The sequence below is a fragment of the Olea europaea genome, unplaced genomic scaffold (assembly GCF_002742605.1).
Source record: "Olea europaea var. sylvestris unplaced genomic scaffold, O_europaea_v1 scaffold2052, whole genome shotgun sequence".
NCBI classification, from domain to species: domain Eukaryota; kingdom Viridiplantae; phylum Streptophyta; class Magnoliopsida; order Lamiales; family Oleaceae; genus Olea; species Olea europaea.
Window position 1 is genome coordinate 16,112 of NW_019238432.1, and position 12,494 is coordinate 28,605.

At 34.1% G+C, this 12,494-nt stretch overlaps 2 protein-coding genes and 1 non-coding gene across 3 annotated transcripts; 2 read left to right on the forward strand and 1 right to left on the reverse strand.

Annotated features, from left to right (window-relative positions):
* Positions 1 to 2,440: 2,440 nt before the first annotated feature.
* On the reverse strand, positions 2,441 to 4,795 carry LOC111379891 (NAC domain-containing protein 72-like). Its single transcript, XM_023003333.1, has 3 exons — positions 4,376 to 4,795; positions 3,713 to 4,005; positions 2,441 to 3,379 (listed from the first exon to the last, which is right to left on the reverse strand). The coding sequence occupies exons 1-3, from the start codon at positions 4,581 to 4,583 to the stop codon at positions 2,621 to 2,623; spliced, it is 1,260 nt and encodes a 419-aa protein (XP_022859101.1). The 5' UTR covers positions 4,584 to 4,795; the 3' UTR covers positions 2,441 to 2,620.
* Positions 4,796 to 7,778: 2,983 nt separating this feature from the next.
* On the forward strand, positions 7,779 to 8,611 carry LOC111379888 (RING-H2 finger protein ATL79-like). The gene has a single exon (XM_023003331.1). The coding sequence runs from the start codon at positions 7,869 to 7,871 to the stop codon at positions 8,367 to 8,369; it is 501 nt and encodes a 166-aa protein (XP_022859099.1). The 5' UTR covers positions 7,779 to 7,868; the 3' UTR covers positions 8,370 to 8,611.
* Positions 8,612 to 9,425: 814 nt separating this feature from the next.
* Positions 9,426 to 9,497, forward strand: TRNAC-GCA. The gene has a single exon. It is a non-coding gene; the product is annotated as a tRNA-Cys (tRNA).
* The last annotated feature ends 2,997 nt before the right edge of the window (positions 9,498 to 12,494 follow it).

The following is a 12,494-nucleotide window of genomic DNA, read 5'->3' on the forward strand; positions in this document are numbered from 1 at the left end:
AGAAGCATATAAAAATATTTGCTGACGATGCTTCTCTTACTGCCTGGAAGTTATGTGACAGATCATCGAGCAATTCATTATGTGACAGATCATCGAGCAATTCATTATGTGACAGATCATCGAGCAATTCATTATGTGACAGATCATCGAGCAATTCATTATGTGACAGATCATCGAGCAATTCATTATGTGACAGATCATCGAGCAATTCATTATGTGACAGATCATCGAGCAATTCATAGGCACATATATATGCGGAAGAAGCTATTCAAGAAGAAGCCTTAATTTTGGAAAAAATAGAAATAAGCGATACCCGTCCTCCGTGAAAATGGCTTAAATTTCTTGGTTCAACGGTTATGACTTTCTTTGGGCTCATTTAATTTTTAATATGAAGAAATGGTTAATAAAAAAACGTTAAAAATTTAAAATACTCTTAAACTCCATATAATTTTTTTTTAAAAGTATGTATCTATATACTAATTCATTTTTCAAATAGTACATATCTTTATAAGATTTAATTAATTTATTTAACTTAATATTGGATTACCTCAATTTTCAACCCTTGACCCTCTTGCTTTTTCAGGACAATGTTCAGTTCGAATTTCAAAACATTGGAATTTATGTTTATAGTCACTCGTTTGATTTGTATCCAACACATCTCCGTTTCTTTAATGAATGTTATGGGCAACTGGTTACCATTGAATAGTGTATTTACACGCTTATCTAGAAATCTAACTAAATTTAAAATTTAATTAATGAGCAAATTTTTAGTTACGTTATGTTGTATTTGACTTTTGCATGCTTAGATCTTAAATTGAAGGCAAATAAAGTAAAGGATGTGATTCTAAGCTTAATTTGGAAAAATGATGGTGTTTAATGAACTCTGAGAAGTTAGAGAACGAGGAACCTACGTGCGGAGTTTATGAAAAAGTTGAAGAACAAAGATTGTTACAAAGATTTTCACAAGATAAATAGTATACCATTTGAAAGATACAGCAGTCTTCAACCCATTTTTCTGTTAGTCACCCTTACCGATTTTGCCTTTATTTTGCTTCCTCATTGAAGCATCGCTCCCCAATCGTAACTCGACAATGCATTAGCAGCAGTAATGGCTGACTATAGTTTTGCATCTCTAGGTAGAAACATGCTCATGATAGCTTCTTGAGGCACATGTACATCCTTAGAATACTACACCATGTCCTAAAGAAAATTTCCAACTTTTTGGCACTTCGGGTACCATCAAACTTTTTGCCTCCTTCAGTTTGACTTTTGAGGTTGTCGTCAAATCTCTAGGAGCAGAGGCAGCCCATTTTAGCAATAAAACTTTGCCTTCTAGCAATGCAAGCCGATAGAAGCGTTCTCATTCAAGTCAATTACGTCTCCTAGCATAGACATAAACTTTTTGTTCGACTTAGCAACAAAAGTTTTGAAAACCTACCTCGGTCCTTCTAGATTCTGCCTCATGTCCTCTATCCACATCGCCAAATTGACAGTATCATTAAACATCAGGGCACCCACGAAATCCTCAAGCATTTCAACTCGATTCCTAAGATTTTGATTTATAGCCACCTTATTGTTTTCTCAACTTGCAAAAACGTACCTTGTTCATTTTCATTCGACAGAATAGTACCCTATACCTATCATAGCACTAAATTATTCAACTTATGACGGTCCCTAGTTTTCTCGTCCTCAGTCAGTAATGTACATGAATTAAGAAAATAACACACAGATTTTACCGGCACCAACCCAACTTTACTTCTCACTAAAACAAAGAAATATGTACAAAACGTGAAAGGGCCAGCGCAACACTTGATGTCTCAATCAATTTTCATATCTGCCTCCCTAAATTAAAGTAATCAATTTTGCACTTTACAGCCCAAACTGCAATGATCAATTTTGCATATTTTCAACCCAATTCAAGCACAAAGCATAACTACCTCTTAATTATTGTCAAATACATGTCTTGTGCTTGGAACTATCACTGATATGTGAATTGAAATTAGCCGGACAAGAAGTTCTCAATGCTATTGAACACATGTCATCAACTTTTATTAAAATCCACTAAAGATACTATATTTTGCGACGACGAATAATGGCTAAATATATTCAATCACTGAAAGAGTAGAAAGGAGAGAATATAAAGCTTTTCATGACACCTTATATTAGGAACAATATAAAAAAGAAGTCCTAATTAAGCCCATATTTGGTGCTGCTTAAATACTTGATTAAAATTTAACTCAAAGTCTATAATTAATTTAAGTCATTTATTTCCTAAAATCAACAACTTTTCAACTATGCATTTCATCGATCTTTGTCAAAATTTGATTTTTATCTACACCAAACAAGGGCTAAACAATAAATAAACTAAAAATTTTCACTCTAATTTTTGCAAGGAACAAAATTTCTACCGCAAAAAACTACAAATGTTATATATTCCCAGACATAAAATTTCATCACAAAAATGGCCACCAATTGAACAAATAATGTCACATTACGTTACATAAAAAATGAGATTTTAGAAACACTATAAAATCATTAACAACAAAACTGTCAATATTCTTCTCTCTTGACTGAAGATCTTCACATTTTGTCATCAAGGGTAGGTTCAGCAATATCACCATCAAATCGATCCAAAATTTTCAGACTGAAACAGCCGATTCGATGAATCACCTAAAGGAAAATCCAGCATTGTAGGATCCAACGAAGGTAAGATTAGATCTAATCGATCAAGCCAATCTGTTGGAGTAGACAAATCAATGCACTCGTTATCGTTGTTTGCAGAAGTGGAAACTGCAAAATTACTAGGATCCGTTGTTGGCAATAAATCAGATAGAGAAGAAAAACATGGAGCCGTCAAATCCAAGTAAATGTCGTCATCATATTTTGCAGATGAAGAGCAACCCACATCACCATTAATGAGGGTAATAGGTTGATACTGATCATTGCTTTCCATTGCCGTACAATTACTAGGCATGTTTGTAATTGAACCAGGTGGTAACGAAGGATTATATTGACCAGGAACACATGCAAGATTCTGAGGAGATGGAAGCAAAGAATATTGAATATTCCTTTGCATTGTCATATGATCACCACGCATATAAGTAAGAGGTGGATTACAGGGCTCGACCGGTGGATATTGATCATTATTGCTTTGCCTGGCTGGATTTGCTTGGGGGTGTGGAAAATATGCATCTTGCGAGAATGGTTGATCAAATGGTGACGGCAGATGATTTTGATTAGACGTTACTGCCAGATTTGCAGCAGCGACATGAGCCGTGTTATTGTCTTGAATAGGAATCAAGTTTTCTTGTCTATCTTGTTCTTCGTTTTTACTTGATTTGGATGTTCTGTAGTAAATTCTACACAGACACTTATCCAGCTGCAAGAAAATATATAATAAATTAGTGTTACAAACATCTAAAAGTTTACAATCATGATTGATGTATAATCATGGATGACGATCTTGTTTACAATATGTCATATGGCAAACAGTCATTGGATAATTTAAAAAATAACTTGTTTTTGCAACTAACTTTTTTTTGACAACTGATACATTGTCAACCACATTGTCATCCACGATTGTACAAATAGATTAATCCAAAAACTTATTTTTGTCAAATGGGATACAAAAAAACCCTAGTGTTTCAATCCCAAACAACAATAAAATATAAACCCAATTAATTAATCAAAGAATATGAAAATTGTTACATACCATCTTGTCATCTGGAATAGGGTTTGTAGAAGATCTTGCAACATCCTTCATTTGATGAATCGTAAACTCATGCATTATCCAGTTAGTCTTTTGATTCTTAGATTTGCCTTCATAATACACAAGCACTTTTTTGCGTCCAACTTCTTGGCCCTTGCTTTGGACAACGACATCGCCTCCGGTGGCTTTCCAGTAACCATTAGCTGCTGTTCGGTTTGGCCGACCACCATTATTATACCTCCTAGCCCTCGAGGTAAAAAAGTACCACTCTTTTGTTCCATGCATTCTACTGTTTTCTGCACCGAATTAAGATGTTAATTTAATTTAACCGTAGTTAATTGATATCTAGTTAAACAATAATTTTCATAAATAAAACCATAATTCATGAAAGACCTACAGCATCGTTGGTTTTAGGATTGAATATCTTTTATTGCAATTCTGAAGTCCATCCCATCGTATAAAGTTTCAACGAATAAATCCAATACATATATTTAAATAAACCTAAAATAATATGTCCTTCATGTCCAGAAGCAGCCATGCATAGAAAACGTTTTGTCGATCAAGATTTTCTGATGATCATATTATAAATTCCAACAAATGAAGTTCTAATGGGGAGGAGAATATAAAAAGAACCATCAAGAAACATCAAGAAACGATTAAACTTACGGCAAAGATCGTGGGGATGGTACTTGTAGAGCTCGACATCTATTATGGCATCGGTCGGCACAGGTTTGTTGAGAATCTTGAGGTTCAAGTAGTACAACAGATCCTTATCAGTCGGAACGAATCGGTAACCAAGCGGAAGATTCTTGTGGTCATAAAAATGCGAACCCTCTTCTTGTGCGGCCATGACAACTTGCTTGCCTTCATCCATTGTTTTTGCAGTAATAGTAATAATATATGTTACGGGATCGTACTGATTAGGAGTATATAGTAGTAATGAAGACTGTAGGGAGAGAGGCTAATTAGATTTAGGAGAGGAATACGTGCTTGAGTAATAATATTTGTACAGAAATCGTACTTATTACGAGTATATATAGTAGTAATGAAGACAGTAGGGAGAGAGGCTAACTAGATTTAGGAGAGGAATAACAGGAATCGGATAAGGCCCAATCTTGTCGAATGATGTTTAGGCCCATGAAAATGGGCTGGTAAAATAAATGGGCGCAATTACTAGAAAATAAGGCACAAAAATGGGCTTATATGATGAGGCCAGAAGGAGACCAAGATTGACGGGAAGGGAAAGGCAGTTCAGCTCTTAGATTTAGGGCACGTTTGGTAATACTTTTAAAAAGTATAAAGTTATATCTGATACTAAAAAATTATTTTTGGATCTTTTGGATAATTTTTCAAGTGTTTCTTACTTTTAGAGTATGTTAATTTAGAGTGATTTTATCAATAAAATTTTCGATGAAAACAGACGTCCTGCCAATGAGCCCTTAACTTTTATGCAAAAAGATTTAGGAAAATTTATTTTTTATTTAAAAAATTATTTCTTTATTTATTTTACAAATACATAAATTACTAAGTAAATAATTATTTTATATTAACTAAAATACTGAATTCATTAATAAATATAAAATATATAGTACAGTTAATAGAAACACTACAAAAAGGAAAATATTAAATCATGCCATTAAACAATAGTGCAATGAATTTTGAATTTGGATATTATGATATTACGAAATTGAAATAATGCTGCAATTTAGTTCTCGAAATTTGCATTTTTTACATTATTAAAAGTTATTTTAAAAGCAAATAATAAAAAAATTTAGTATTAAAAATTTATAGCACAAGTGACACAAATACCTTGCATCAATTAGTTTGGTAAATGGAAGAAAATTGTAAATTTGACTTTGTAGCATTTGGTGCCAAATAAATAGTGTGCAAAATTTGGCGTATTTTGGTGATTTGGTGCATCCTTCGGAGTAGAATCTTGAATGTTTCTTCTACCTTTGCAATTGCCTACTCTAGACGGCATGGGACCAACCATAAACATCCACATTCTTTCATGCTTTGAACAATTTTGACAATTTGGAAATATTGATTCAGGGGGAGATAGAGGGGGACATTGCTGGGATGTAGCCTAGCATTGTCCCCCCAGCCCATATAAATATTTAAGAAGAAGGGATGTAGACTTTTGGCCCAAATATTAATATTAGTCCAACTCTTTTGTAAACCTCAACCCAACTTCAACGCTCAATTATTCAAATTGTATTAAAGACACTATAATTATTAATTATATTTTTTCATGGCATTCATAAAATTTGAATATTTTATTGTCATATTAGATATTTTATTTAATGCATATTTGACTAAAATTTACATATAATTATTAAGTAAATTTTATTATAGATAATTTGTATTGATTGGATTTAAAAGTAAATTAATTATTCTAATGGATAGAGACACTGCATATTTTTTTCTAAATTTAAAAGTAATTAATCTTTTTTATTACTACATATGTTTTTATTTATTACTAATTCATATTTATAAAAAAAAAATTACTTATTTTGACCATAAAATAGATATTATGATCAAAATAAATAACTTACTCTAAATTTGATATCAACAATAAAAAGAGTATTTGTGAAAACTTTCAATTGTTTGGAAATATTGATTGTCAAAGTTACCAGAAGAGTACTCATTGAGTAATTTTTTAATTTTTTGTTGATGGATATGTATTTTTGCTTATTTCTATTATAATTCGGCTAGTTTATATTTTTTAAGGTAAGTGTTGATTTTTTATTTGGTAAAAAAATACAAATATTTAGTGGAATATCTTAATGTGAGATATTTAAACATCTTTTTTTATTTCATCGAGTGTCGTATACTTTTTATTGTGAATGTTATGAAAATAGGCTCCGAAACTCGATCTCTTGTGGCATAAGTTCATTTAAAAATTTTTAAATTTCAGCCCATCCTAACATCAGTGTTTGGCTCTGCCCCTAATTGAATTGTAACTACATTTTGGACTCTAGTTTGAGTGTCAACCAAAATGAGAGAAGACATAAACACCCTATACACCACAATATTTTTTCTTAAAAAAAATAAAAAATAAAAAAATAAAAAAAAGAGAGGAAGGTCGATAATAATTTACTCGTATTTTTAGGTTTGTAATTCTATCAATTAACTGAAAAGTGAGTATTCCAATTTATTAAATTGATAAAGAGAAATTCTAATTAGTCAATGAGATCTAAACAAAAGGGTGTACCTATTCGAAACAATAGTGGGTGAGTAAGTAAAGATATTCACCAAAATAGTCCCCAACTTCGAAAGAAGGCATGCCTCTTCTCAAAGGGATCGGAGTGACAAAGCTATTGGCTATTTACAATTATAACCCTATTTCTAGTGACTAATGTATACATTTTTTGGATAAGGTGAGTAATGTATAAATTCCACTTCACATGGATTTAAAATCCCTTTAAACCCCATGAAATGAGATGGGATGAGTGGGGTATATGTCTATTCCCACGTATTCCAGAGCTTACCCAATTCTATATATGTTGAAACGATTTTTTCTTTGTTGGGGGGGGGGGGGGGGTTGGGGGGGGTTTTTTTCCCTTTGAATTCATTTTTGAGTAGTGATTTGATGAAAAATGTGTGGCTAAAAATAAAGAAAAGTTTTGAATTTGTGTATAATATTATTTTATTGAAAAATGTATAAATGAAAAAAAGAGAGAAAAAAATGTATTTTGAAAAAAATAAAAATCGAACAAGGTCTAAAGTTTAAAGATAACAATTATTTTATTCAAATTAAACATATATAATTCCGTTATAAGAATAAACGGGACTTATCAAATGACATTATTGACAAGTTTGTATAAGTCAAAGGAAGAGGGTAGATTCGAGTCTTTGGGTTAAACAGGTATCTCTCGATTCTACTTCGGCCTTTGGGTATCGTGGGCGAGATTGATATTTATCGATATCCTCTTCAGTGACGTCAATTTCCACTAAAAGACACTGTTCTATAACTGCTGAGTAGAGGCAGCAGCCATTGTTAGCAGTCACATATCACTTATAATTCAAAATTATTTACGTCTGTTCTGGAATTATTTGATGCGCCATCTCACCCTTATATCATTATCTTCTTCTTCTCTCAAATATTCCATTTCCACTTTTCTATCAAAGACCCAATAAAAAAATATACACAGAAAAAATGAAACCAGCTTCCATCTCCTCCAGATTTGCACCGCTACCATTACGGCTGCCGCCGCCGCCCGGTCCGGAAAAATGCGAAGGCCACAAGTGTCCATGGTGGCCGTATTCCAGTTCCAAAGAGTTCAAAGCTAATTCTGTTATGATACTCATGGTATTATTATGTGGGTTGATAACTGCTTTAGCTTTCAACGCCGGAATTCGCTATATCATACGGTTGCATTGCAGAAGGAGACGCTCTCAGCAGCCACCAGTGAACGAGGATGTCGAAATGGCCCATCCAAAGACGGAGGAGGAAGAAATTCCGACGGTGATATATTCACCGGGAATGAAGCTAGCAGGGGCGGAGGCGGAGTGTGCAATATGCTTATCGGAGTTTTCAGATGGAGAGAAGGTCAGGGTTTTGGAAAAATGTAATCATGGATTCCATGTGCAGTGTGTTCAGAAATGGCTAGTTTCGCATTCTTCATGTCCCACTTGCCGAACCAATTGTTCTGAATGAGATAATCTCCTTTAGACTCCATTTTATGTTGAGAATGATGGGATTTTAGATGATCAGTTCCAATTTTGGGTATGTGAATCTAACAGCTTTTTTTTTTCTCACGGGCTGATTTGCAGATTTTTTTTTTTTTTTTTTTTTTTTTGCTAACTGTCAATAAAATCGTGCCAAATGGAAGTCTGTAAAAATTCTGTCAAAGTTTGCCTGTACTTTGTGGCATTTTTCATTATTTTTGATTTGTTGAATAAAGATGTTAATCTTAAGCCAGGTGATGATTGCTGAGTGAAATTACTGCTGGTCTTGATCCTGCCTTGCATCGATTATTTCACTCTTGTAGTTAATAAGACTATAGTACTCAAAACTCAAAACAATAATGTAGTTATTGATTGAGCCATGGATAGTGTATAGAAACAGTCGCTCTTGGGGCATAGCCCAGTGATGTAAAGAACAGGAGTGAGATTATCTCAAGTCTTGCTGGAAACCGCAATGTGGGGGTTCGATTTCTGAGACATGAAATTGGACTCTTTGTAGGCGCAGTGTACAAACAATTCTTGTTCCCTGTCTTGATGGGGCACATCCCGTAATTTACCTCCCTCACAAAGCTCTACGAGCACGGCGATGAGAGTTCTCAGGATTGGGGTTCAACCTTTTTTTTATTTTTATTTTTAGTGTATAGAAACTGTCATAATCAATTCATTGATTATTCTGCTCTGCTGCAGCACCGTAATACGTAGCAGAGACTGTGAAGTACCTGGAGCACGGCGATGAGAGTCCTCAGGATTGGGGTTCAACCTTTTTTTTATTTTTAGTGTATAGAAACTGTCATAATCAATTCATTGATTATTCTGCTCTGCTGCAGCACCGTAATACGTAGCAGAGACTGTGAAGTACCTGAAACTTGGATAATTCATTTCTGAAACTTATGTGATTCTCTTATTGGGAATTGAATTATGTTGTGTCACTTTTTATGCATCCAAGAAGGGCAAAACCGGCTGGTAGTACATTTTATTCCGAGAGTAGACAAATATATGGATTTTTATGTGATCCATGATCAAACAAGGGTCCATAGCTCAGTGGTAGAGCATTTGACTGCAGATCAAGAGGTCACCGGTTCGAACCCGGTTGGGCCCTTTTAGAACCTATTCTTTTATGCCCTGATTGAAACAATATTCTGCATGTAAATTATGGGGAAGAAGAATATAAACGACTCCATAGAATCTTATTACCAATAAAAAAAAAAAAAAACCAAAAAGGAATTTGTTTATATTTCAACTTTACTTGTCTTCCAGTTTCTGTGTTTATGTACCGATTGAATAGGCCAATAGACCAGTCTTTGTCATAGTGTATATTGCAAGTCCTTAAACGGTTCTCTATATGTCAAAACATTCTCACGACAAAGTAGAAATAACAAACAAACACTCAGCATGTGCAAAATAGTCACATTTTATAAAGGGTTGTGCTTGGTTTAATAATTTTCAATTAATTTTCAATAATGCTATAGGTATAGAAAATTTTAACAAAAATTTTTGACAGACAATAGATGGCATGAAATTATTAGAAGATAGAAAAACACACAAGTGAATTAGGTTTTGTCATGTCTGTAGCTGTATGAATTCGGTAAAGAATTCTCTTTACTTGAGGCACCACGTGTGGCACACCCATGGAGTGTATGGAGACCCTTCTGTACATAAAATTATTGTACAAATAAATTTATCCTTTTATGAAATACGCCCTTAACAACCTCAATCTCTTCACCTCCTCTTGCTTCAGCACCTTGCATACGACCAGATTTTGTCAGCATTTTCCAGCTCCATAGCTAATAGAAAGAACGAATTTTATTAACACACACACATAGGGGCGGATCGGGGGGATTTTATAGGGTCAATCAACCCACTGGATTTTGGGGTTGGGGGGGGGGATTTGTTTAGCTTTTTTTTCTTAGACGATACTTACAGTTTTTATTTCTGACCCCCTAACCTAAGTTGTCTGGGTCCACCTCTATATATATATATATCGCAACTGAGAGACAAGAAAGAATGCTCATGGAGTAGAGAGCGAGAAATTCACGGAAAGAGTAAAAACTGGGTGAGTGGCTAAAGAGTAAAGACTAGAGTTTCCTCATTTTGTATGAGGACCCTAGTCCACTGATATAAAGCAGATCCAAGGGTCATGATTTGTCCTCTGGCCATTGAGCTACACTTAAAAGTGTTATACCTCTAAATGAAAATATCTCCACTTGGGCCGGATCAACGGATCAAAAAATGTGTGAAACAATCGGACCTTTAAAATTCTTCAAGGGAAAACTTCATAAGTACACGTGTATTGTATCTATTACATAATTTACTGTAATTTATATTGAAATATTCATTTTACTAATTACACGCATAATATGATCTTTTTTATTTGCTTCTGGTCTTTTCATATTTTGTTTTGTAACTGAAGAAGCTCTGACCAATGTAACAGGTTAAAGACTTCAATGTTGGGTAGCTGATTATATGGGATTTGAAATTCAAATTTATCCGATTAAGTGGAATACGAAATAAATTGCATACCTAATTTGAAAATCACAACAAAGAACTCATTTTCAATATCGCGTTCATACCTTTTTTTCGAAATTTACATCATCTCGATTGTGAACGTCTTGGTGTTTGGGGATTCCAGTATTTCCTACATTCAGAGGTGGATTTAGGGGGGGCTGTAGCTCCCCCTCTCAGGCCCAATAACATTTTGTAAGGTATTTTTTATTTTTTTCGGGATAAAAAATCAGTTTTTTATGTGTAAAATTATTTTTTTTTCGATATAGTAGTCCGATTTGAAATTTTGTAGTCCGACCTTGGATTCAATCCTGGATCCGCCCCTGCCTACATTCTTCGACACATATGGTACTTAACATAGCATTTTATGCAATATTTTTTGTGGATTGGTGTAAAATAGTTCCATGCTTGATTTGGATTTGCAGATATTTTGAAGTACAAGAGTATTTCTTTTCGGGTATTGGTTAATCAATTCATCAATCAGAGTGTGGCATATATTCTTTCGCTGATATATACTACGTGTAATATCAATGATTATGATGGGCTAATCTACGAAATTAAATTAGTTACGAGTGTTTCATCCATTTCACTTTCGTCTATATTCTTATTTTGGTATGATTGATTAAAAAAATTGTTGGCTGCTATAATAAATTTGTGGTTCTGATATGGCATCTAACGATGTCCATTTAAACGCATATTGAAATGTTTTCATATTGCATAATGTATGATACATATGTATAATTTTATTCCCTGGTCATATCATCGTATATTGTGTTTGTTGAATGTGTATTGAGTACCAAAGATAACTCAGGCTCAATTTTTACCAACTTCCAACACCATAAGCCGACAACAACGACCCAAGATACTAATCCAGCTTCCACTTTCGGTTGCCAATGAGATATTTCACATAGGAGACCACAAAGATGCTAGAAATCTCATGTAATATCACCACTAAGGTAAGAATCACAAAGAGGCAGAAAAGGTAGAAGGAAGAACACGTAGAGACCGGCCGAAAATGAGAGGCAGTGAGGACGTCTCTCATTTTGAGAGAAAGAGACCAATATATCTAGTAACCATTCACCCAAATAAGGTAAGCATGGGTAGGTTAACCAATGAGTCAAATTAGAGGCCCAAGAGATAGTTAAACGGCCTTACAAGTTGTTCTCTCAATTAGTGGCATCCAAGGGAGTGGATTGGGCTACGAGCAACATTAAAATATTTAGGTTGCTTCGAGTGATCCAATTAACCGTTCGATCGTATTGTCTTAAATGTGGAGTTAGATTCCCGTTCAATCATTTGGCTAAGCCGACTGAAAAAATAAACCTAGTAACATCATAGCCGGGGGGAGGTCATTTGATAACAAATTGCCTAACAATCTTCACCTTAGTGTCAAAGGACTTGCAAAAAGAAAACGTCTCACATTAGTGACACCTCTAACAGAAAACCAATAAGATTGGAAATCATTTACATGTACCAATGTTTAGAAGACCCTTACAACTTCTAAACTTTACCAGTGGCAGCACTTTCGTGCCCATATCAGAAGGGTTGTATTGTGTGTGAATTTTTTCAAACCTTACCACCTCTTGAGATACTA